The sequence below is a fragment of the Solea solea genome, chromosome 3, assembly GCF_958295425.1.
Source record: "Solea solea chromosome 3, fSolSol10.1, whole genome shotgun sequence".
Lineage (NCBI taxonomy): Eukaryota > Metazoa > Chordata > Actinopteri > Pleuronectiformes > Soleidae > Solea > Solea solea.
In genome coordinates, this window is record NC_081136.1 from 1,979,082 (window position 1) to 2,005,065 (window position 25,984).

At 42.8% G+C, this 25,984-nt stretch overlaps 2 protein-coding genes across 8 annotated transcripts in view; both read left to right on the plus strand.

The window, feature by feature from the left end:
• Nucleotides 1-907: 907 nt before the first annotated feature.
• LOC131456900 (ladderlectin-like) lies at nt 908-3,297 on the plus strand. Its single transcript, XM_058625578.1, has 7 exons — nt 908-1,000; nt 1,131-1,257; nt 1,482-1,529; nt 1,701-1,810; nt 2,157-2,291; nt 2,363-2,471; nt 3,100-3,297. The coding sequence occupies exons 2-7, from the start codon at nt 1,188-1,190 to the stop codon at nt 3,162-3,164; spliced, it is 537 nt and encodes a 178-aa protein (XP_058481561.1). The 5' UTR covers nt 908-1,000; nt 1,131-1,187; the 3' UTR covers nt 3,165-3,297.
• A 1,161-nt stretch (nt 3,298-4,458) lies between these two features.
• dysf (dysferlin, limb girdle muscular dystrophy 2B (autosomal recessive)) overlaps nt 4,459-25,984 on the plus strand; it is a 54,656-nt gene continuing 33,130 nt past the window's right edge. For 2 of the 7 annotated variants that reach the window (XM_058624157.1, XM_058624161.1), the window contains exons 1-38: nt 4,459-4,737; nt 10,339-10,394; nt 10,783-10,874; nt 11,797-11,902; nt 13,120-13,243; nt 13,327-13,583; nt 13,666-13,794; nt 13,874-13,936; nt 14,018-14,068; nt 14,139-14,169; nt 14,252-14,367; nt 15,065-15,191; nt 15,288-15,391; nt 15,489-15,557; nt 15,652-15,695; nt 15,804-15,886; nt 17,290-17,322; nt 17,489-17,604; nt 17,944-18,057; nt 18,140-18,317; nt 18,696-18,820; nt 18,895-19,001; nt 19,126-19,321; nt 20,182-20,328; nt 20,418-20,549; nt 20,639-20,805; nt 21,223-21,337; nt 21,421-21,526; nt 21,628-21,770; nt 21,953-22,126; nt 22,343-22,427; nt 22,516-22,593; nt 23,894-24,075; nt 24,878-25,018; nt 25,178-25,207; nt 25,291-25,326; nt 25,419-25,460; nt 25,606-25,707. In XM_058624157.1, the coding sequence (XP_058480140.1) occupies nt 4,650-4,737; nt 10,339-10,394; nt 10,783-10,874; nt 11,797-11,902; nt 13,120-13,243; nt 13,327-13,583; nt 13,666-13,794; nt 13,874-13,936; nt 14,018-14,068; nt 14,139-14,169; nt 14,252-14,367; nt 15,065-15,191; nt 15,288-15,391; nt 15,489-15,557; nt 15,652-15,695; nt 15,804-15,886; nt 17,290-17,322; nt 17,489-17,604; nt 17,944-18,057; nt 18,140-18,317; nt 18,696-18,820; nt 18,895-19,001; nt 19,126-19,321; nt 20,182-20,328; nt 20,418-20,549; nt 20,639-20,805; nt 21,223-21,337; nt 21,421-21,526; nt 21,628-21,770; nt 21,953-22,126; nt 22,343-22,427; nt 22,516-22,593; nt 23,894-24,075; nt 24,878-25,018; nt 25,178-25,207; nt 25,291-25,326; nt 25,419-25,460; nt 25,606-25,707 (4,089 nt within the window). In that variant the 5' untranslated portion in view covers nt 4,459-4,649. Of the gene's footprint in view, nt 4,738-7,451; nt 7,764-10,338; nt 10,395-10,782; nt 10,875-11,796; nt 11,903-13,119; nt 13,244-13,326; nt 13,584-13,665; nt 13,795-13,873; nt 13,937-14,017; nt 14,069-14,138; nt 14,170-14,251; nt 14,368-15,064; nt 15,192-15,287; nt 15,392-15,488; nt 15,558-15,651; nt 15,696-15,803; nt 15,887-17,289; nt 17,323-17,488; nt 17,605-17,943; nt 18,058-18,139; nt 18,318-18,695; nt 18,821-18,894; nt 19,002-19,125; nt 19,322-20,181; nt 20,329-20,417; nt 20,550-20,638; nt 20,806-21,222; nt 21,338-21,420; nt 21,527-21,627; nt 21,771-21,952; nt 22,127-22,342; nt 22,428-22,515; nt 22,594-23,893; nt 24,076-24,877; nt 25,019-25,177; nt 25,208-25,290; nt 25,327-25,418; nt 25,461-25,605; nt 25,708-25,984 lie in introns of those variants that run through there. The other 5 variants (XM_058624160.1, XM_058624163.1, XM_058624158.1 and 2 more) reach the window with 4 other exon arrangements.

Genomic DNA, 25,984 nt, shown 5'->3' on the forward strand with positions numbered 1-25,984 from the left:
CAAAGTGCTGAACGTCACGGACAAATCAAAACAGTAAAATCAACGTGTCATACTGGGTCCAAAGAGTAAAAATCTGTTTTAAACATGCTCAGTAAAGGGGTGTGTTTAACATGCAGCAACAGAAAAGGCTCCGCCCTTCTGAGCTTCTGTTTAGATGTTGCTAAATTGGGCTGGTTCTCCCTGAGGTCGGGTCGGGAGCGTCGGTGTGCGGCCATTTCCAGATCTTTCCATGTGGACTCTAACCGGGACACTCGAGGACACTCTCAGAGTTGTTCTGAAGCTTTGAACCTTTATCTCCACTGTACGGCTGAGGGTTGTCGTCCTGTTGGAAGGCGACTTTTTGCCCCATAAACTGTAACCAAGACGTTTGGTATAATCTGGTTTTCAGTAGATGAGGATTAAATGGAGCTGGGAGAAACTGTGTGTGTGTGTGTGTGTGTGTGTGGTTTGATGTATTTATGAATCTCAAAACAAAATGTTTTTTTAAAGCCTTGATAAAAACACACCTAATGGAAATCTCACCATTGTTTTGCAAGTGTTAATCTGAGGTTATCATAATCATTATCATATCACAATAAAACTAAATCTTAGTCACTCGTTCTTTAAAAATATATTTTACATAATTTGTTGCACTTGCCAAAAAAGTCACCGCAGCTCCGACTTTATCACCGAAACGTGTTTCTGACCCAAAATCACTTGATTTCAATCATGAGGTTAATATTTGGCAGATTATACCTCACCCAAATCCATTGTACATGTTGGAATACACTGGTTACCGTGACTTTAAATCATGGATTAAACCTTTTATTTTTTTACCTTCTGTTAGCATTTTATTTGTAAAAGAAAACAAATAAAATCAAAAATTTGATTCACACTCAAAGCTAATAAAGTGACGACACTTTGAAGTTACCCATCATGCACTGGGGCAGAGCAGGTCCAGGTGAGCGTGTGATAAGATAAAGGGTCGACGCGTGAGCTGCCAGATCGTCTGAAGCTGCAGGTTTGTTTCACAACTTTTCCTCTTTTACTACTTTAAAACTTTAAGAAAATAACTTTATTTGTATTTGCAAGATTACAATCGTAGAGACTTTGTTTTGTGTTTTTATTTGCGATTATCGTTATCTAAACAGCGTTGTGTGAAGTTTCACCTCTGGACAAAAGTCGTCGACGTTGTCTCGACAGTGAAGATGAAGTCTGTGATTCTACTCATGGTTGCCATGGTGACTCTGACCAGAGCTGAGGAGCTGAAGACTGACGGTAGCTAAACAAACATTAAACATAGTTCATTTATTTTCATTGCTTTTAAATTTTGAGTGATCCATATATGTGTGTATGTGTATGTGTATGTATATATATATATATATATGTATATACTTTTTTTTTTATATTTTTTTTTGCCGAAAATTGCAAAAACTAATCGTTTCTTAAATTTTATTAAGAACAGAGATTTACTGTAAATTTGGTGTTTTACATGTTTCCAGTTATCAAAGAAAAACCTGGAAACAAAACTGCACCGTCGGCTCAACAAAGTGAGGCAATTCTACTTAAAGTTCCACTTAAAATATCAATCCTCTACTTTAAAATGATTGAATCTTTTTCTTTTTGGAATGTTAATAGTCGCTCATCTTAATGAACTGTTTGTTTTTACTTTTGTCGCATATTTTGTCTTCATCAAATATTAATTTTATGTTTTTTTTAAGGGGAAATTTTGTCCCCCGAGGAGATCAACGTTCTTTCCACTGGTTGGACGAACCTCGACCGGCGCCGTTTTCTTGTCGTCCCGTTTCCGATGACCTGGGCCAACGCTGAGGTAACAACGCTCCTTCAGAACCTACAAGTGTTAGCGTTAGCAGCAAAATACTTAATTTCCTTAATTTTGTTCAAATTATTCTAATGGAAGTAAAATATAACGGGCCCAAACTTGACCCTTGAGGCACACCCTTCATCACTGACAAAAAAATAAGTGACTCTGGAACCTGTAAAATAATATTTTTGATGTCAACAGCTTACATCGTGCTGCGATTAAATCGTAAACCGACGACGTTAAGACTAGAAATTGAACGGTTTTATTTTGGTGTTTACCAGAGATTCCACAAACTTTGCTCATGAAGATAATCACATTCAGAAAGTTCTGGTCTTTTCTTGTTGGTTGACAGAGGAACTGTCAGTTACTGGGTGGAAACCTCGCCTCCATTCACAGCGTCACTGAATACAGGAGGGTTCAGCAGTTGATCCTGACAGTCACCGGCTTGTTTCCTCACACGTGGCTCGGAGGCTCTGACGCACAACAGGTCTATTGTTTATGGAAATGCTCGTTTACCCGTTGTTTAGAACATTCATGTGACGGATTCTTCTCTTCCAGGAAGGAACCTGGTTCTGGAGCGACGGCTCCCTTTTCAGGTTCAACCACTGGTGTCCAGGACAACCTGACAACTACATGTCCTCACACTGTCTGGTCATGAACTTCGGAGGTAAAAATTACACGTTTTTGTTATTATTGGCAGTATCTGGGTCGTTGGTGCAGCAGCTTTAGCAAGGACACCCAGACACCCGCCCTCTCCCTAGCAACTTCTGCCAGCCCCCCCTGGGGGGAACCCAAGGCGCTCCCAGGCCAGCCGATAGGTATAATCCTTCCAGCTTCTTCTGGGTCGGCCCCAAGGTCTGCTCCTCCTTGACCTGCCACCTTATCATGGTGGAGAAGTTTGAGTTCTCCAGTGATCCTAAGATCATGTTGTTGGGGGCATTTGGACCCCGGTAGGGTCTCCCTTGCCAAACAAAGAGCGGTTCAGAAGGCCACCGAGGGATATCCAGGTTCATGTACTGGAGCCGGGGTTGGGGGTGGTGTCCGGCTTGGCCCGTCCCGATCCAGTTACATGAGCTCATCCCAGCATGAAGGGTCGGGTGCTCTGTGGATCAGGTATCAGACTAAAGCGGGAGCCTTTGTGGTCCAATCCTCGGTTACAGAGCCTGGCTCAAGATTTTATTGTTAGGATTTTATCAATACGATTATTGATACTGATATAGTAAGCGTGCATTTCCCACCTCACCACCAGAGGGCAGACTCCTCTGTGTAATTTCGTCCCTTCTTTGTTTTCACAGATGAGAAGAAATTTGACGACCAGCTTTGTCTCAACGAGAGAATTTCCGTCTGCTCCAGAGACTGATGTGTGAGTGGAGAAGACGTCGTCCAGTGACGGTGGACGCGTTTGTGTCTTCATCATCGTCATCATCAGCAGCAGTACGATCTTTTTAACACACGTTAAAAAACAAATAAAAAGACTAATGGGAAAAAGAAAATGTTAATATTTTATTAATAAATAGTTTATTTTTCCTCCAGAAAAAAAAATGGAACTGACATATTTTCAAAAGTTTCAACGAGACGTTAAATAAGAAAACTCACTCTCCCACACCAAACCCCATAGAGAAAATCAGTGATTTTAACGTCACAGCACACAGGAGTTGTTGATCCACTGCTGCCTCCATCACTAAGTTCAAATGTCTTATTTTGTGATTTCAGCTTTTGAATTTCTTTATTCAGATTTACCTCAGTGACACAAAGTGACCACACGAGGCAGCAGTAGACCAGCAGCTCCTGTGTCCCGTGAGCTAAAATCACTGATTTTCTCTATGGGGTTTGGTGTGATGCTGTCGCTCTCTCTCTGTGTGAAAATGCAGAACAAGCACATTTTTCCACTCAGCACACTCAGCCTGTGTGTGTGTGTGTGTGTCAGGATTAGGATTGTTTATTGTGCAAAGACATGTAGGTAGGCACGGAGCTGGCCCTTTAAGCCAGTGTGACATAGTTTAGCATTTTCAGCATACTCTAATATTCAGCACTGTGTGTGTGTGTGTGTGTGTGTGTGTGTGTGTGTGTGTGTGCGCTGTGAGCGCCCCCTGCTGCTAAGAACCAGCCTCAAACTGACACAGTGAAAACAACAGAACATGTTTCACGTCTTTATCTCACTGTTAGACAGACTTTTCCAGCAGGAAACTGAAGTTAGTAAAACCACTAACTCCCCACACCAAACCCCATAGAGAAAATCAGTGATTTTAGCCCACGGGGACACAGGAGCTACTGGTCCACTGCTGCCTTGTGTGGTCACTCTGTGTCACTGAGGTAAATCTGAATAAAGAAATTCAAAAGCCGAATTTACAAAATAAGACGTGTGAAGTTAGTGATGGAGGCAGCAGTGGATCAACAACTCCTGTGTGCTGTGATGTTAAAATCACTGGTTTTCTCTATGGGGTTTGGTGTGGTTAGGTTACGGTTAGGCCTGGTCATTAACTGGTTATGGTTATGGTTAGAGGCGAGGCTGTGGTACGCGGATGCTAATGCAGAGTCCTAACAAGGGTAGCTGTGTCTGTGTGTGTGTGTGTGTGTGTGTGTGTGTGTGTGTGTGTGTGTGTGTGTGTGTGTGTGACTGAGACAGCTGAGAGCTGCAGCTCCACCAGTCTGTCTCTCTCTCTCTCTCTCAGTCTCAGTTCATTCTCTGTGCCTCTCGTCCATTTTCTCCCTCTGTATTTCCCGTCACTGAGTGGATTTTTCTTGTTTTCTTGGACTCACTGATGCTCGTATATATGGACCGACCACAGAGTGTGTGTGTGTAGGTGTCTGTGTTTTTAAGTGTGTGTGTGTGTGTGTGTGAGACATGCTCCGTGTGTTTATTCTGTGTGCAGAGCGTCTGCAGACGCCGGACGCCGACATCAGTGATGCTTACTGTCAAGTCATCTATGAAGGTAAGATGGAGAGAAAGTGTGTGTGTGTGTGTGTGTGTGTGTGATAGAGAGACTAAAAGACAGGGATGAAGTTTGTATATATATATATGTATGTGTGTGTGTGTGTGTGTGTCACAGACATTTCCTTCACTGTGTAACAGCTGATGAGTTATTATTGGAAAACACCTGAGTCATGGTTCATGGCGTCCAGGCTGAGTGGGGTGGGGCGGAGTGTGTGTGTGTGTGTGTGTGAGAGAGAGGACTCATTTTAATGCCAGTGTCCTCACTAAGACAGCTGTATAAGAATGTGTGTTGTCTGTCATAAACACTGGACCCAGAGGGATCAACTCTTCTGGTTACTATAAACACTCTTGTGTTTTACTGAACACACACACACAGTAAAGTCACATTGGAGTTTTGTCACTGAATTATTCAGTCAATAATAAAGAAAAGAAAACAGTCAAGGACCAAGAACTTAGAGGAGAATCCACATTTATATCTATTATGTTTTAAAACACATGCATAAAAATAAAAAAAATATTTACCACAATGTCATCTTTAGATGTCAATTTACTGCAGTAGGTGACAGTTTACTGCAGTAGGAGACAGTTTACTACAGTAGGAGACAGTTTACTGCAGTAGATGACAGTAAACTACAGTAGATGACAGTTTACTGCAGTAGGAGACAGTTTACTGCAGTAGGATACAGTTTACTGAAGTAGGAGACAGTTTACTACAGTAGATGACAGTTTACTGCAGTAGGAGACAGTTTACTACAGTAGATGACAGTTTACTGCAGTGGGAGACAGTTTACTACAGTAGATGACAATATACTACAGTAGGATACAGTTTACTGCAGTAGGAGACAGTTTACTGCAGTAGGAAACAGTTTACTACAGTAGGATACAGTTTACTGCAGTAGGAGACAGTTTACTGCAGTAGGAGACAGTTCACTACAGCAGGAGACAGTTTACTGCAGTAGGAGACAGTTTACTGCAGTAGGAGACAGTTCACTACAGCAGGAGACAGTTTACTGCAGTAGGAGACAGTTTACTGCAGTAGGAGACAGTTTACTACAGTAGATGACAGTTTACTGCAGTAGGAGACAGTTTACTACAGTAGATGACAGTTTACTGCAGTAGATGACAGTTTACTACAGTAGATGACAATATACTACAGTAGGATACAGTTTACTGCAGTAGGAGACAGTTTACTGCAGTAGGAAACAGTTTACTACAGTAGGATACAGTTTACTGCAGTAGGAGACAGTTTACTACAGTAGGATACAGTTTACTGCAGTAGGAGACAGTTTACTGCAGTAGGAGACAGTTCACTACAGCAAGAGACAGTTTACTGCAGTAGGAGACAGTTTACTACAGTAGATGACAGTTTACTGCAGTAGGAGACAGTTTACTACAGTAGATGACAGTTTACTGCAGTAGATGACAGTTTACTACAGTAGATGACAATATACTACAGTAGGATACAGTTTACTGCAGTAGGAGACAGTTTACTACAGTAGGAGACAGTTTACTACAGTAGGATACAGTTTACGGCAGTAGGAGACAGTTTATTACAGTAGGATACAGTTTACTTCAGTAGGAGACAGTTTACTGCAGTAGGAGACAGTTTACTGCAGTAGGAGACAGTTTACTACAGTAGGATACAGTTTACTGCAGTAGGAGACAGTTTACTACAGTAGGATACAGTTTACTTCAGTAGGAGACAGTTTACTGCAGTAGGAGACAGTTTACTTCAGTAGGAGACAGTTTACTGCAGTAGGAGACAGTTTACTACAGTAGGATACAGTTTACTTCAGTAGGAGACAGTTTACTACAGTAGGATACAGTTTACTTCAGTAGGAGACAGTTTACTGCAGTAGGAGACAGTTTACTGCAGTAGAAAAACAATAATAAACTTTATTCGAGTTTCTTCTGTCGTTTTAATGGAAAGATTCAAATCTTCTGTAGAAAGAACAGATTACAGTAAAGTAGATTAGAGAAGAGAATATTAGATTAAATAAATAATAATGATTTCACTGTCATTTCAAAGACTGTCATTCTGAAAAATGAACAATAAAACACAGTATTTTTATCTTTTACAGGAAATTCCTCGTGTGCAGTTCAATTTCATGTCAATAAAGTTGGAGAAAAAAAAAAGTAAACATGAGTGTGACGGTGAACTGGGTGAACTGCTGCATTCATTCACCACCATATGATACAGTTACTCTTAATGAACACATGACAGTTGATAAGAACATCATCACATGACACGCACACGACCTTTCACCTGTAGCGACTTGTTAATTAGAATTAAAACATGAATAATCCATTTATTAACACATGAATTTACTCTTTATGTTACCACCCTTAACAGTGTTGCTGTAAACTGACATCTACTGCAGTAAACTGCAGATGACAGTTTACTGCAGTAGGAGACGGTTTACTGCAGTAATATGTATCATATGATGGTGAATTATTGATGTTTGTCCAATAAATAATAATAATAATAATAATAATAATAATAATAATAATAATAAAAACCTGGAATGAGACTTTTCAATCCTGCAGCTGAAACAGATGCTTTTTTTTCAGAATAAAATTCTGATAATTATTAGATTATAAACTTAGATGAGAGAGAGAGAGAGAGAGAGAGTGATAGAGCGAGGTAGAACTGAACACAGATGCAGGAAACACGGGGACAAGCAGGAGATAAGAGAGGAAAAGTCCACAGGAAATGTGAACGTTTCCTCTGGAGGTGAATGAATTCCTCATGTTCTCACAGCGGTCAGAAGCAGACGCAGAACAAGTCGCGCCTCCGTCCACTCGGTCCTCTCCTCTTCTTCTCTTCCTTACTCTGCTTTTATTTTGGAGTTTTTTATTTTTTGTGTGTCAGAAATAATCTGAGGATTCTGGGATTGAGTGATTTGAGCCTCGCAGGTTTGGGTCGTTGGATGTAGCGGAGCGCGTCGGTCATGTTGCGTTGCGTTCTACAGCGAGCAAACAACCTGAGACACTCCCACCCGTTGGCGAGTGTCACCTTCAGAGGTAAGAGGTGCATCATGGGTAATTCAATGGGCAAAGGTGTAGGAAAAAAAAAAAAAATTCCAATTAAATGCTAAGTTTTGGGTAAACAACAGAAAATTGGTGGCAAATTTGAATCCTTTGCTCAGCAGATGCGTTTTTGTTTTAATTTATTAGCCTGTTTACTAAATCTGTCTTCTGGTTCAATTTATCCACTTTTGTCTTTTACGTCTGATATTAAACATTTTTTCTTGACACTTGGGGACAACAAAGCATGTAAAGTTGTTCATTTCCGTGTTTTTTTTCCAACCGGAAACTCATCTTTTTGTCACCTTGTAAACCAAATTCCCAAAGTTTGTAAACAGCTCACTCTCCCACACCAAAGCCCATAGAGAAAACCAGTGATTTTAACATCACAGCACACAGCAGTTGTTGATCCACTGCTGCCTCCATCACTAAGTTCAAATGTCTTATTTTGTCAATTTGGCGTTTAAAATTCTACACTCAGATTTACTTCAGTGGCACAAAGTGACCACACGAGGCAGCAGTAGACCAGCAGCTCCTGTGTCCCCGCAAACTAAAATCACTGATTTTCTCTGTGGGGTTTGGTGTGGGAGAGTGAGTGCTTTACAAAGTATGGATTTTTATTTTTATTTTTTTTAAATAATTTCTTCTATTAGTCTCCACCATGTGTGTGTGTGTGTGTGTGTGTTGGCAGTGGCTCTTGTGTACATGGTTCAATGTGAACATGTGCTTGTGTTTGTGCGCTGAAAGCAGGATTTCCTGCCAAAGTGTTGTTGTTGGAACCATAAGTGTTCTTTGTCAAAACCAGAAATAAACACTGGCACCACCATCACCACTGCTGCTGCTGCTGCTGCTGCTGCTTCTGCTGCTGCTGTTCTAATTATATCCTCAACACATTCACATTCAGCTGCTGCCTCTTCATCAAACACATTAGATTAAAAATAAGTGATAAAGCAAAGAGAGTCATGTTGTTGGAAAAACTAGTTTCACGATGTATGTCAACAAAACAGAGAATCCCAGAAGTGATTGTGTCACTGCAGCGCCCTCTAGTGTTTTTGTTTTTGATTCAATTCTCTCAAAGAAAGAAAAGTGTTGTCATCTCCTGACGGCCATGCTAAAGAGAAGGTTTTCCACACTCTTAGACCTTTAGAAACAATGGTTGTATTCATTAAAGTAATTAATGTATGCTATCTTGCTATCTTAGCTTGGGTATTAGCGTAGCTAGAGGGTTATGGTTTGAACATAGACTATAGCTGTTGTAATTCAAGCTACCTTGCTAGGTTAGCTTAGATATTAGCATTAGCTGGAAGGTAGAGGTTTCATCATAGACCGCGTTTAACTCTCTTGCTAAGTTAGCTTAGGTATTAGCATATCTAGAGGGTTATGGTTTGAACATAGACTATAGCTGTTGTAATTCAAGCTACCTTGCTAGGTCAGCTTAGATATTAGCATTAGCTGGAAGGTCGAGGTTTCATCATAGACCGCGTTTAACTCTCTTGCTAAGTTAGCTTAGGTATTAGCATATCTAGAGGGTTAAGGTTTGAACATAGACTATATCTTGGGTATTAGCATTAGCTGGAGGGTTATGGTTTGAACATAGACTATAGCTGTTGTAATTCAAGCTACCTTGCTAGGTTAGCTTAGATATTAGCATTAGCTGGAAGGTCGAGGTTTCATCATAGACCGCGTTTAACTCTCTTGCTAAGTTAGCTTAGGTATTAGCATATCTAGAGGGTTAAGGTTTGAACATAGACTATAGCTTGGGTATTAGCATTAGCTGGAGGGTCGAGCACAGGTGTTGTAACTAAGGCTAAATAGCTTTGTTATGTGTTTAACGAGCTTCAGTTCCACTGTTGCTGAGAAGCTGTCTTATTAAATTCTTTAATTATGCTTCTAAAGGTATGTTTGTTTTGTTTTTTTAACTTTTATGTCTTTAATTTGAGGTTTGTGTGGTGTTTACAGTTCAGGGACAGGTTAGCTTGTCACTCATTTTAGCTATCTGCTAAAACAAAATCAACTCACACCCACGGACTTCGTCTAAACTTAGGTTTCCCGTGTGCGTGTGTGTGTGTGTGTGTGTGTGTGTACGTGTGTGTGCGCGTGTGTGTGTGTGTGTGTGTGTGTGTCTATTCTGGGCTGATGACAGAGTTAGTGCCAGGCGCTGAAAAACCAGGAAGTGACGGCTGTGCCACTTCTGTGTGTCTGAGATGTTTATTCAGATAACAGCTGTTAACACACACACACACACACACACACACACTATGAACGCACCTCCATTCTTGTAAGATATAATCAACAGTTTATATTTAGTGTGTTTTTGTGTCGCCAACGTTAAAAATGTGTATTATTTTGGAAAGTTTCTGGCAATAACGCACAAATTCTTCATTTAGATCTCATACTATAAATGTATATTTAGAATGTTAGCATTATATTTATATAGACAATAGTCATTGTCTCTGTTTCCTGTGTCGTCAAGAACACTCACATATATATATATAAATGTTATAATTGTGGCTGAAAGACAATTGTTGTCTCAGATTTGCTGATTTTGTTTTGTTTCTACATTTTTGTCCAGGATCTAAGAAGAAGACAAAGGTCATCAAGAACAACCCGAACCCCGTGTGGAACGAGGTACGACCTGAACGCAACCTCACATTAAAATGTTTATTTTATTTTTAGTTTGATTTAAGAAGTCATAAAAATGACCAGGTCAGTGACTCTTATTTTGAAAGCCAGGTTGAAAGGAAGTGGTGCTATATAAGACTGACTGACTTCCAGGCCACCGTACAAATATCTTTAAAACACTAATAAAAATGTTTTCCTTAATTTTTAGACTCTAACGTAAACAGAAAAGTAACAAAACTGTGACCAGAGAGACAAAGAACCTTCACAGACACGCAGCGACGTGTCGCCGCTCTGTGATGATCATGTGACTGTGATGATCATGTGACTCGTGTTATCGGCTGATTCTGATGTCGCTGGCGTTTGTTGTGTGTGTGTGTGTGTGTGTGTGTTTCAGGGCTTTGAATGGGACCTGAAGGGGATCCCTCTGGACTCTGGAGCAGAACTGCACTGTGTTGTCAAAGACCATGAGAAGATGGGCAGGAACAGGTACTGACCCAAACCTGACCCTGAACCAGGAGGAGGAAGAGGAGGGCGGGGTTTGAGGAGGAGGGCGGGGCAGGTTAATGAGTCAAAGTGAAACAGGGGAATAAAGGTCGGGAAAACGGATAAATTCCTCGCTCAAACAACAGGAAGTGAGATAAAGACTCGAGGCGTGTGTCCTGCACCGCTTTGTTTGTGACGTGGTTATTTTTGGACTCGCCCCCCCCCCCCCCATTAATGTCTCCTTCAGAGGTCAAAGGGCAGGCTTGAAAGAATGGTGTCGTCCTTTGATTGTTTTTGCTCAGTCATGTTTCCACCCATTCACTGATGTGAGCGGTTGATTCTTCAGACTCAGACCAGAGTGTGACAAGTTTATCCTTTGGTTAGCAACTTCCTGTCTACATATTTTTGTTTTAATCAATCTGAAATTTATGTGACAGGTAGACGATCACCCAAGTATGTTCCCATTCAATTTTGGTAAGAATCCGCCCACTGATGACGTCACAATCGCTAATAGATTCCCAATAAATCCCCATCTATTATTAATGGGAAAAACTGTAAAATAAACTAAAAGATCTCTGTCAAAACTCATCAGATTTTAACGAAATTTGGTTTGTGTGTGCAGGATCAGACACTCTACCATGAGACTAAGTTTCATCCAGATCTAAGAATCTGCCCCATGACGACGTCACAGAAATGATAAAATATTCAAGAAATCCCCAAATTTTCAGATTTGACATAAAAAAAAAGAATTCCCATTCACTCACAGCAAACTTAAATGCAACATTTTCTTTTAATCACAAGATTGGGTTTGAGTGTTTTGTCCAAGCCTCGCCTGGGATCAAACCCTGCAACCTTCTAGCTTGAACAACCCCTTCTCCCACTGATCCACCGTGTGACAACGATAATCTGGACTTTTGTTTTTCAGGTTCCTGGGAGAATGTCGCCTGGCTCTCAGAGACGTCCTCAACTCTCCAGGCCTGGCTGCGTCCTTCACCATCTCCCTGCTGGACATGAAGAGGAACAACACCGGGGTGAGGACGCACACACGCACGCACACACGCGCACACGGACACACACGCACACACACACATTCATCTACAGCCTCACTGTATATGATTCAGTGTTAAATCATCAAGTTTCCTGGACCTCAAACTTCAGGAAGACGTTCTCCACCTCCTTTTTCCACAGACGCACACGCACGCACACACACACGCACACACACACACACGCACACACACTCACCTTCAGTCTTCGTCTGTTTTTTTAAAGCTGTATTTGAAATGCCGTTGTGTTTTTCCATTCTTATTTCCGGAACTAAAAACAAAGTCTTCCTGTCAGTGAGCCTGAGACACACACACACGCACGTGCAAACACATGCACGCACGCACACGCCACACAAACACACACAGAGTCTGCAGATTCAATAAAACAAGGACATTTAAATCAATCCTGTGAGGCTGTTTTTGCATTTCCATGATTTATAGTCATTTGTACTGTGTGTGTGTGTGTGTGTGTGCGCGCGCCCCCCCCACAGGTGGGGAGGTTGGCACTGACTTTAAATGTGGAGCAGTCAGGAGGAAGTGAACGTCGTTATAAAGTTGTTAAACTCCGTGTTTATTTTTGTACAAACCTTCAGACGCTTCATCTCCTCAACTTCTTTTTCCTGTTGAAGGAAACAGCAGAAGAATGACGACACGTTCACTTTCAACAAACCTGCTGCTGTCAACACAAGATTCTTCATCTCCATCTTCTTCTCCTTCTTCCATGTTCTACTTTTTCTTCATCATCTTCTTCTTCCTATTCTTTCTTGTCTCCTCCTTCTCCGTCTTTGTCCTCTGTCTCCTTCTTTATCTCCTTCTTCCATGTTCTGCTTTTTCTTCATCTTCTTCTTCTTCCTATTCTTATTCGTCTCCTCCTTCTCTGTCCTCTGTCTCCTTCTTCTTTGTCATCTTCTTCCATGTTCTTCATCAGGGTTAGGGTTAGGGTTCATCCACTTCTCATCCTCTCTTCCTTCTTCAAAGATCTTGGTCACATGGTTGTTCTTTCAGGAGTTACCAGAGCCGCGTTGACCTCGTAACGGGGACATCAGCCTTGTCCTTTCACGATTTGGACACTATTGTGTTTTTTATTGTGGGCGATGCACCAGTGATGTCAGCACAGTAACATGAGGGCGGGGTCATTGTTGTTAAATATATAATAATAAATAAATAAATAAATAAATAAATATGGTGTCCTCTGTCTCCTTTAGGCCACACTCACCCTTCAAGTGTCCTACTCCCCTCCTCATGGATCACTTCCACCTTTCCAGCCTCTGTCCCATTCCGAGTCCCTTCCTCACGCCAACCCAAACGTGGAGCTGGACACCGTCACCAGTAAATAAACATCGCATTCAAAACGTCGTTACGTGGTTTTCTTTCGTACGTCTGGGTTCAGTTTCCATCAATTGTCTGTGCAGTGATTTCTCTGGACACGTTGGGCGAGGAGGACACGGAGAGCATGCTGATCCTGGAAGCTCCAGAGGACCAGGAGCCCGACGACGGGCGATCCATGGTCATCGTCGGCCCTCAGGGGCCCACGGGCAAGGAGTCGCCCACGGCACAGACGCCCAAGCGCTCGCCGCCGTCCTACAACACCCACGGAGGTCTGAGGAAGAGGAGGAGGGGCTCGAGCGGTCAGCAGAAACCTCTGCCCAACAAACCCCAGGACCTTCAGGTGAGGACAGGACCACGAGACGTCAGAAACCAAACAGGAAACACGTAAGTGCCGGTAAATGACGGCGCGCTTTCTTCTCCAGGTTCGCGTGCGGGTCATCGAGGCGAGACAGCTGCCGGGCATCAACATCAAGCCCGTTGTCAAGATAACAGTCGGCGGACAGACGAAGAGGACGCGCATCAGGAAAGGAAACAACCCGGTGTTTGACGAGGTAAACCGATTCTCCGCCGCCACCCACTGATGTCGCCACCAAATTTAAACTGATGATCATTATTGTTTCCTCTCGACAGACTTTCTTCATGAACTTCTTTGAGACGCCGTCAGACCTGTTTGACGAGCCCATCTTTGTCACTGTGAGTCCATTCATCCATTCATTCATTCATTCATTCATCATTTACATCTTCATTAAATCCTTCTCTCTCTATGAATAACAGGTGTGTGACTCTCGCTCTCTCAGAACTGACGCCGTCATCGGTGAATTTAAGGTAAAATTGTCTTTAATTTCACTTCTGGTCGTTAAAGAAATAAAAAAATAAACTTCTTTTTTGTTTTTAGTTGGACGTTGGAACTGTTTACAACGAACATAGTGAGTCTACTTTTCTAGTTTTGTTATTGTAGAATGTGAGAAGCGATTTTTTACTGATTGATTTTCTGTTGACAACGCTCAGGACACTGTTTCTTGAGAAAATGGCTGCTGCTGTGTGACCCCGACGACCTCTCTGCCGGGGTTAGAGGTTACCTGAAGGTCAGCCTGTTTGTCTTGGCAGCTGGAGACGAACCACCGGTGAGTTTCACTTTAAGATAATCTATAAACTAATAATCTACAAATTTATTCTCTAAGATTAATACAAATAATTGAAGATTAGCATATTAGCATGCTAATATATTAATTAGAAGTATCTATGATCATATTTATATGCTAAAAATATGTTATTTTTAATGCGATATTGTATACTAGTACTACTTGTTAGCATGTTAGTATGCTAGTATATATAATATAGTATATATAATCCTAAATCAACCTACCAATGCTAATACATGCTAAAGTTAACATGCTGGTATATTGAATGATTAATCGCAGCATGTCATATTTAGAAATATTTTAAAATGTTAGCGTGTGGTAGTTTCTATCTAATAAATAAAGTGATTAAATGTTGTACTTTATATTAGCATACCAACATGCTAGCAAAGTAAATGCCACCATGTGTTATTTGTTAGCATATAAACATGCTTATATGGTAAAAGTTAATATGTTAGCCTATAATAATAGCATGTGGATATGCTAATGTATCTATGCTATCAAGTGCTATCGACACTTGAACATGCTAATATGATAAATGCTACCACTTCACACCTGCAGTGTTATCTTGCATATGAGGAATGCTAGCGTGTTGCCTCGCTCACTAACACGTCAAGTTTAAATGTACCGTGTTATCGTGATTGTAGCTATCATGCTAGCATTTCTACACAAACATTGACAGGCTGATAAACGAGAGTGCGTGGAGGACAAAGAGGACATTGAAGGAAACCTGCTGAGACCGGCTGGTCTTTCTCTGAGAGGAGCCACCTTCACCCTGAGGATCTTCAGAGCTGAAGACCTGCCACAGAGTGAGACCTTCCTCCTCCTCTTTCTTCTTCTATGTTTACGATTCATTCTTCTGCTTTAAAAAACAGAGATTGATCTTTTCTTTTTCCTGTCTGCAGTGGACGATGCCTTCATGGACGGGATGAGGCAGATTCTTGGGTTCGATAGCAACAGGAAGAACTTGGTGGACCCTCTGGTGGAGATCCACTTCGCTGGCAAAACGGTGCGTCTTCCCCCAAAATAACACTTTAATCCAGACCCGTCATCAAAGGCCAAAAACTATGAGTGGAAAGTGGATTAACGTTTTCTGTTATTTTCAGATCAACACCAGGATTATGGAGAAGAACGCCAATCCTCAGTGGAACCAGAGTCTGACGCTGCCGATCCGAGTGAGAAATCCGGTGGAACAGTGGAAATCCACATTGTCATGAAGCTATACAACGACACTCGTCATTTCACATGTGTGTTTTCTCTCTTTTCCAGTTTCCCTCCATGTGTGAGAAGATGAGGATCAGAATTCTGGACTGGTGAAGCCCGGCCGACATTAGAACATTCATATTTTGTTCCTGTTTGGATTTTATTTCACATGGCGGACGCTTTGTTGACTCCTCTGTCTCTGATTTGTCTCATTCCAGGGACAGAGCCAGTCACAACGACGTCATTGGCACCACCCACCTCTGTATGTCCAAGATCTCCGCCCCTGGAGGAGAGATAGACGGTGAGTTAGCGGTGAAAACTGGCACAAACTGGTCTGAGCTGCACTGGACTGGACTGGGCCCCAGCCAGTACAGTTTGGACTGGAAATGGCTGGATTTGGACACCGGTGTGGATCCTGTTGTGAGCCTTTGCGATCAAACACGGAGACTGACTTTGACCAAGACCCCAAGGACAACCACTTGTCCGGATGCAACAAATCTTGGAATCAGAATCGAGTCGAAATTCTATTGGTTTAGATGATTGTGTTTCTAAAATGGTCTGATGTACTCTAAGTACCTGGTTTGACCTGGAACACTGTGAGCCGATCTCTCTGGATTAAAGTCCTGCATCACATTAGTCTAGACCTGAACGTGACTTTGATTTATTTGCTCAGAACCTTTGCTTAGATGGTTCAGCTTCACGTTGCACGGCTTTGACGTGGATGAAACAAACCACAGATCTTCTGGTTTGAGATCTTCAAGTCGGTCCTGGTAAATGCATTTTGGGTCTTCTTTCTTTTACGAGATTTTAACAAAATTTCATCTGCGGTTACTGACGGTTTTGGGGGAAGAATCAGCAGCTTCCTGCGTACGTCGGTCGTCTTGACGATCCCTGAGTCTCGATCTGTGCTTTGTGAATCTAACGGAGCATGTCTGTTTTTTCCCACACAGTTGTCTCACGCACGGCGACTAACCCTGGTGTGTTTGTGCAACAAGCGCTGACGTTTGTTTTGGTTTCCCAAACCTCACGTTTGTCTTGTTCTTGTCCTGTAGAAAGAAAACGACGCATGAGCTTTGAGTCGACCTTTGTCATCATCATCATCTGGCACCTGAATCCCAACCAAATCTGATTCTGAAATTTTGAATCTGAAGAATTTTAGCTCAAGTTTGTTCTGAAAAATGAGTTCTAGACGTTTTACGATATTTGCAGAGAGAGTTTGTCCAATTATTGTCAGTAGGGATGCTCGATATTATCGGTATCAGCAGATATTGCCCCAAGAACTCCAGATATATCGTCATACCAGATATTGGCAAAAAGTCCAACATCGTGCGACATGTTGACGACAGCAGGAGAAGGTCCGTAATATTCACCGTGAGGGGGTGGAACCTGACCTGAGCATGCAGGAGGCGGGACCCGCCGTCAACCGCTGTGAATAATCCGGAACTCCTCCTGCCGAGTTCTCACATGAGCCTGTAGTCTGGAACATAATCTGGATTTTGTGTTGACTTTGAGGCTTGAAGGAGAATTGGTGGATTCGACCAAATCTTTAAAGGTTGGACGTCTCAGTTTGACGGGAAAAGGTTTCAGTTTTTGTGGTTTGCATTGGTGTGTGTGTGTGTGTGTGTGGCGTTCAAAGACATCACTGTCGTCTCTGTCTCTTGTTCTACATTTATCTAAAACCATCCTTCCTCTCTATGCATTCAGATGACTTGTCTCCACGGACCGTCCACTCTGGCAGTACGTCCACCATCATCTCTTTCACTGACCGTTTCAATCCAATCAAACATCAGATTAGAATCTTCTGATTTAGATCCTGTTCTGTTCTCGTCATCTCAATCATTTTCATCCAGTTTAATCAAACTTGACTTCACGTTCACATTTTTTCAAATTTCATGTCGCGCAGTGGACGACAGCCTCGGTTTCCTGCCGACGTTCGGTCCATGTTTCGTGAACCTGTACGGAAGCCCCAGAGAGTTCACCGCCTTCAACGACCCACACGAGGCGCTCAACCTCGGAAAAGTAAGCTCTCGTGACTCCAGAACCTCCTGGAGACACTTGGTGTTTTATGTAGACGGTGGCTTTTTTTCCCCCACACTTGATTTCTTTAGAAAACGTACAGAACAGTCAGGTCCAGACTCTTCAGGAGGTTTTCTGACAGGTTCTCGACAGCAGGAGAATCTCCTGAACGTACACATATATATGTATATATATATATATATATATATATATATATATATATATGTGTATATATATATACATATATGTATGAATACATATTTAGATTATAATCATTTCTTGTTTTGTCCTAATTTCAGTCCAAAAAGTGATATTTTAACGTGCTGATTGGTTGACTCTCAGGGAGAGGGCGTGGCCTACCGAGGTCGCGTTTTACTTGAGCTGAACACAAAGCTGGCGGACAAGCCAGAGCAGAGAACTGAGGACGTCCCATCGGACGACTTGCTGGTGGTGGAGGTGAGAGACACAGAGGACACATGAAGATGTGTCTGTCCTTCCGTCTTTTTCCCCTCCCTCAACCTGTCTTTCTGTCCCACAGAAGTTCCTCCGGAAGAGGAAGTTCTCACTCTTCGTGGAGTTCTACTCGGCCACGCTGCTGCAGGACGTCGACGACGCCATCCAGTTTGAGGTCAGCATCGGTAACTATGGCAACAAGTTCGACTACACCTGCCTCCCCCTGGCGTCCACCACGCAGTTCAGCAGAGCCGTGTTTGACGGTACGTCAAGAAATACTTTAAGAATCAATAAAAGGACTACAATGCAAGAATTGAATGGTTAAAAGTGCAATCATTTGAATTTCTGAGGCATCTAAGATGAAGTTACTGTGTAATAAATCAATATAAATAAAGTTATTGTGAATGTGCGATGATCAATCCTTTCGAATTGAGCGGTTATTAATTCCACCAAATATTTAGTAATTACTAAACCACTTCACCAGTGGTCAGCAACTGGTGGCCCGTGGGCCAAAACTGGTCCGCCAGCATTTATATCTGGCCCTGTAGAGGATTCCAAAAATCTGTTTTGTTTTGAACTCTGACCTTTAAACCTTTTAAACTTTTATACTATTATCTGTCACTATTTTGTGTGTGTTCCAGGTTGTCACTACTACTACCTGCCGTGGGGAAACGTGAAGCCGGTGGTGGTTCTGTCTTCAGAGTGGGAGGACGTCACGCCGAGGATCGAAGCTCTCAACATGTTACTGACCATCACACACAGACTGGTGAGTGTGTGTGTGTGTAAATATACATACAATAATATACACATCATTCACCGTGTGTGTGTGTGTGTGTTCAGGAGGAGAACCTGCAGCGAGTGCAGATGGAGGTGAAGACAGGAAGTGACCTGGAGGAGGTGGAGCTCCGAGTTGTGGAGCTGCTGGACCAGGTCATCACAGACTGCAGGTAAAATAATTTTTTTTACACTAATTTACCTCAAACAGTTCAAATAAAACCCAGTGTGTGAGAAAATGCACAGTAAATAATCATCAGCGTATACGTTGACTTTCTCCTCGCTCTCGTTCTGCAGTGAGGAGTTGCCGTCCCTCGCTCAGTGGCAGTGTGCGACGCCTCTCGATCGCTCGCTCAGACACGTGCGAACGTTGCACCTGCAGCAGATCATCGCGGCGGCGCTCGCTCTCAAACACGGACCGGCCACCGACCTTTCCACCGTGCTGGAGCAGGCAGAGGACTGGGCGAGCAGGCTGAGGACGATGTCTGACGAGGTGAGACGACACCAGGACACAACTGGACGACTAACACGATTTATTCCTGTTTGGAATCATGAGAACAACAAGTTTACCAAGTTTGGTTAAAATCGGAACAACTATGTGTGACGTCCTAGCATACATTTTGCCCACTTCCTGTTGCATCTAAAATGCCCAAAACATTTTTTGGAGTAAACACGACAAACTCATCCCGATTTTCATCCTGATCCGACAACTTTTGTCTGACCATGACCCAACTCTTGGGGGCGCTGTGGAGCAGTAAGGCCTCACTTGTGCGTAAAACCAATTAAATGACTCATCATATCCGATGATCACGTAGTTCTGTTTACGTTTAAAGCTTTCAAAAAGTGGAATTTTAAAGTAGTTTTCCTGCCATTTTAACGTCAACTTTGTCGGAGCGCTGAGGCCACGCCTTTTTCACGTAGAGAAAATCCTTTGATAACTTTTAATCGTTAACTTGTCTAGAACGCGTGGACCGAGTTTGACGCGGCTAGCTCAAACGTGCTAGACGACGAGTTTGTTCAAACGTGAAGACTTGTTTTTCCAAAATGGCCGACTTCTGGGTGGGCGGAGCTAATGGAAGTACGTTAGAAATTTGTTTGGAATGAGAGAATGAGAATGAAATTTTGAGTGATTGAGAATGAGAGAGTGATTGATTGAATGAATGAGAGCATGATTGAGGAGAGAATGAGTAAATGAGTAAATGAGTGAATGATTGAATGAGTAAATGAGAGAATGATTGAATGAGTAAATGAGAGAATGAGAGAATGATTGAATGAGTGAATGAGAATGAATGCATTAAATTAAACACATTTAGTTGAATTGGAACATAAACCAGGTCGGTGTTTGTCTCTCAGCCTCAGAACAGTCTTCCCGACATCGTGATCTGGATGCTTCAGGGCGACCGCCGCGTGGCCTATCATCGCATCCCGGCGCACACCGTCATCTTCTCCCAGGTGCATTGTGGGAAACACTGTGGACAACTGCAGACCGTCTTCCTCAAGGTACAAACACACCGTTTACCTTGTGTTTCGTTTGATTACACTTACTGACATTGACGATTGTTATTATTCCATGACTGTTATGACGACAGTACCCACAAGGCAACGGGGCCGAGGCCAAACTTCCTGGTCAGCTGAGAGTCAAAGTGTGGTTCGGATTGACCGCGGACGTCAAACACTTCAACCAGTACGCGGAAGGAAAAGTGTCCGTGTTTGCTGAAACGGTAAGACGCGCTTTTCACTCCCGGGCAGGTAGGGGGCGCTCATTTAGTTCTATTTACATGTCTCTCTTTCTGTGTGTGTGTGTGTGCAGTATGAGAACCAGACGCGGCTCGGCCTGGTGGGCAGTTGGGGTACTACAGGCCTGACTTACCCTAAGTTCAGTGACATCACTGGAAGAGTCAAACTTCCCAAAGACAGTTTCAAACCGTCGCCAGGCTGGACCTGGGGAGGAGAGTGGTGCATCAGCCCCGAGAGGACGTGAGTGTGTGTGTGTGTGTTCACGTCTTTATCTCACTGTCAGACAGACTTTGAAGTCTATAAACCACTCACTCTCCCACACCAAACCCCATAGAGAAAATCAGTAATTTTAACGTCACAGCACACAGGAGTTGTTTATCCACTGCTGCCTCTATCACTAAGTTCAAATGTCTTATTTTTTAAAATTCGGCTTTTGAAATCCTTGGTTCAGATTTACCTCAGTGACACAAAGTGACCACACGAGGCAGCAGCAGACCAGCAGCTCCTGTGTCCCCGCGAGCTAAAATCACGGATTTTATCTATGAGGTTTGGTGTGGGTAATGTTGTTGTATGCATACATATATGTTACGTGTGTGTGTGTTTGTGTGTGTGTGTGTGTGTGTGTGTGTGTGTGTGTGTGTGTGTGTGTCTCCTCAGACTGCTGTATGATGTGGACGCTGGTCACATGACCTTCAGTGAGGAAGTGTTTGAAAACCAGATGCGGTTACCAGGGGGACAGTGGATCGGCATGCCAGAGGGATACACTGATGTGGTAAGTGTGTGTGTGTGTGTGTGTGTGTGTGTCTGATCCTCACTGAAGTTAAATCTGTTGTTTGTTTGTTTGTTTGTCATCAGAACGGTGAGAAGGCGGTGCCAAAGGACGAGGTGGACTGTCCTCCAGGTTGGGTGTGGGACGAGGTGGAGTGGAGCGAAGATCTGAACAGAGCTGTGGATGATCAAGGTGAACACACACACACACACACACTCGCACAGAAACACACACATGAAGACACACACACACTCAACTCTCTCTGTCTTGTGTGTGTGTGTGTGTGTGTGCAGGCTGGGAGTACGGTCTGACCATTCCTCCTGACCGTCGTCCAAAGTCCTGGGTCCCTGCAGAGAAAATGTATCACACAAACAGAAGAAGACGATGGACAAGAATGAGACGAAGAGACCAGCAGAAGATGGAGGCGCTGAGGAAGGTACACACACACACACACACACACACACACACACACACACACACAGATCACAGATCAATCAATTTTTACATTTACATACATTACAGTTTTCTTCATTTGTAGAAGTTGCAGTTACTTGATTTCACCACTAGATGGAGTTAAAGTTTCACAGATGAAGTGATGATGTGTGTGTGTGTCCACAGCAGCGTCCAGAGGACACAGAGCGTGAAGGTTGGGAGTACGCGTCTCTGTTTGGTTGGAAGTTTCATCTAAAGACCAGAAAGACCGACAGTTTCAGGAGGAGACGCTGGCGCCGCCGCATGGAGCCTCTGGAGAAGACGGGCCCGGCGGCCATCTTTGCTCTGGAGTGTTCTCTGGTGAGGGAGTCACATGGTCATTCACACGCTCATCAGAACATGATGAGTGAATGAAACGTGAATGAAACGTCTGTCATGAGAACATTTATGAAACTTTACGTCCAGAGACTTTTATTTTGAAGGTCTTATTTTGGGATTCTTAACCTTCTTCTTCTTCTTCATCTTCCTCCTTCTCCTCTTCCTCTCCATCGTCCTCCTCCTCTTCCTCCTCCTCAGAGCAGCATCGAGGACAAAAGTGACGATAAGTCGGTCACGACCACGTTTGGCGTCAACAGACCGACCATTTCCTGTTACTTTGATCGTGAGACTTTTTTCTTTCATCTTCACCTTCTTTTTTGCCCTCCTCCTCTTCTTCATCTTCATCTGTTCATGTGTGTGTGTGTGTGTAGGTGGCACGCGGTATCACCTGCGTTGTTACCTGTATCAGGCCAGAGATCTGTTGGCCATGGACAAAGACAGCTTCTCAGGTAATGATCCACCGCTCACGTCCGCCACACGGCGCCCTCTGCTGGTTCCACACAGAAATACATGTGTTTCTCTCACAGAAGTTTCCTCCTGATCAGTCTTTGATTTCCACGACAGAAAATACTGTTTTCTTTATTTCATGTTCAGTATTCAGTTCTGTTTTAATCTGGTTTAACAATCAAGTCTGATTGTCAGATTATTATCTTTTCTTTATTTCTCTCTCTCTCACACACACACACACAGACACACACACCATGATGATGTATTCAATTATGTCCATTACCTCATATAAACAGAAACACAAACAGCCCAGGGGGGTTATGTAAGTGTGTGTGTGTGTGTGTGTGTGTGATCTCCAGGGTTAATTGAGGGCTTGTGAGAAAATGCATCTTAGCTTCTGTTTACTCTGATGCTAACGGCTCCACAGAGACTCTTTACTCGGCCTGGAATAATAAACTACTCTGTGTGTGTGTGTGTGTATGTATAACTGTACGTGTGTGTGTGTGTGTGTGTGTGTAACTGTACAAATGTGTGCGTTTGTGTTTTAAAACGGAGGAGAGTGGTTGTGACCTGGAATAACAAACCTCTCTGTACAGCGTTCCCAGCGTCTCCTGCTTCAGCATTCCCAAACTGCTGATGTCACACACTCAGACACACTCAGACACACACACACACACACACACACACGCGCGCACACACACTAACCTCATACTTTTGTCAGTTCAAAAAGTTGAAAAATGGCTGCGGAGCTCAAAAAAATACAGTCCTAGTGATTTATTGTGCGCTGATTTGTTTGCCACAAGGGGGCAGTCATTTCCACGACCTCATATTTAATAACGATCTTATTTTTCTCTTTCTGCTACGCAAGAAAAGACTAACTAACTAACAATTTTCCTTGGACACAAAGTGTTTTAAAACGTTTAAGTTTCAGTTGTTCGTTAAAGACGCGAACTTTGCCTCAGTTCCGAGTTTTTTCCCCTGCTGCTTCCAGAAGTTAATCAGCGCCGAGATTCATTCAAAATCCCGATGTCGTATCAAAAATGGCGAACATTTATTTGTGTGTTACTATGATTTTTGCTGATGTTCGCATTTACTGGCTGCTATTAGCTTAGCATTAGCCATCTGGCGATGTTTTTTTTCCCCAGCTGCCATGTTTTGAAACTTCGCAAAACTTTTATTTACGATAATTTTTGATCTGATAATTGTAACATAGAATAATTTCGACAAATATACTTGTTTTAACCTACATTTGTAGCTTTATTTGTTATTGGTGAAATTTAGGTGAAATTGTTTTTTTTTTAGATGCCTACGCTGTGGTGTCGTTCCTCCATCAGTCCCAGCGAACGGTGACGGTGCGTAACACTCTCAATCCCACCTGGGACCAGACGCTCATTTTCTACGAGGTGGAGATCTTCGGCGACCCCGAGGCCACGGCGGCGAATCCTCCCAACGTCGTGGTGGAGGTTTACGACGAGGATTCTTACGTGAGTGTCTGACGTACGCGAAAAGTCGCGTCCGTCCCCGTTTTTTCTTTGCAGGAACTAACTCATTTAAATCTGCTGCAAACGTTCACTTGGATTCTTTGAAGTTTTACGTCGTAATGACCTTCAAAACACACTCTGACCTTCTGAACATCTCACGAAGGAAGGAATCCCTTTAAATTTGGTCCAAACGTTCACTTGGACTCTGGATGAACTGAGTACATTTTTGAGGCCATTTTTTAATGAACATAATTTTATTGCGTCTGGCTCAAACGTTCACGTGAACTCAAGGAAGAACCTGACCTCTTTTACTTTTGGAAGCAGGAACTTCTTTGGGATTTTGTACAAACGTTCACTTGGACTCACAGAAGAACTCATTATATATCAGGTCAAAGATCTCGTGAACTCAAAGTTGTAGAATGATTTTTCTTCTGAATTTGGTCCAAAACGTTCAAACATTCACTTGGACTAACGTGAACTTAGTAAATTCTGGGGGCCATTTTTTAATGAATATAATTTTATTGCGTCTGGCTCAAACGTTCACGTGAACTCAAGGAAGAACCTGACTTTTGTTCCTTTTGGAAGGAGGAACTTCCCTGGGAATCTTCAGCGAATCCTTTGGCACAAACGTTCACTTGGACTCACAGAAGAATTCATTAGAAATCAGGTCAAACAACTCAAAGCTGTAGAAAGATCTGTCAGGTTTTCTTCTGGATTTGGTCCAAACGTTCACTTGGATTCAGCGTTCATTTTTCCACTGAGAAATGAAAGCTAATGTTGTTGTTTTTGTGCGTGAATCTTCCAGAGTGCAGACGAGTTCCTGGGTCGCTGTGTGTGTCAGCCCTCGCTGACGCCGTCACCTCGTCTCAACTGGTTCCCGATCCATTTTGGCGAGAAATACGGTGGCGAGCTGCTGGCCGCCTTCGAGCTCATCCGCAGGGAAAAGGTCAGAGGTCGTTTGCTCCTCCACATTCAAACGCTCTAACAGTGCAGGTTGTGTTTATGTTGTGTTATGTTAATACAGTTTGTAACAACTGAAAAACATTGAATGTGTACAAATATAAACATTTCTGACAACAATTCCCTCTAAATTTCGTGTCCACAGCCGGCGATTCATCATATTCCAGGTCAAGAGGTTGGTTTGTTTTTGTTATTTTTGCACTTTTACTCCCTTTGCTCTTTGTACACAAATAAAGTCTCTTTCTTCCTCGATTCCAGGGAGACATCACAAGCTCCACCCACGCTCTGGACGAGGTAAAACCACACCGAACCTCACCTATGTTTCTGCTGATGTCAATATCTTTTGAAAACATACTTTTTCTGTTTCTTCATCGTTGTTTCCTCAGTTGCTGTTTTCGGGATTCCTCTCTGAAAACCTGCAGCAGATGGTACGACTAACGGTTAACTAGTATTTTTATAATCCAACTATATTCCAATTAAATTATGAGTTGTTTGCCATAAGAATTCCATAAAATGTCAATGTCAATTCTCAAATGTCTTGTTTTGTTTTTGGCAAACCATGACTTTTGGCAGCCGGAGGAGTCGGACCTTCCGTACCTGCCTCCTCAGCGAGAACCCAACGTCTTCATGGTTCCTCAGGGAATCAAACCTGTTCTGCAGAGAACCGCCGTTGAGGTAGAACTTTAACTGCTGTGACTGTGTGAGATGCAAACATCTTATTGTTGTTTTAAACGTAAATAGGGTGTTTCCTGTTGCCATGAGATGGCATTCCATATAGACGTCTTCAAGGCCGGACTATTATCAATCGTAGCAAGTTTTGTTCCGATCGAACTTTGTATCTTGGAGTTATTGCAGTTTTGTGTTTTTTGCCGAGTCATCAGATTTAGGTCGGCACCTTTGACGCCCCCTAGCGCCTACACCGTGTGACGCTTGGTGTTGCTTTTGGTAACTT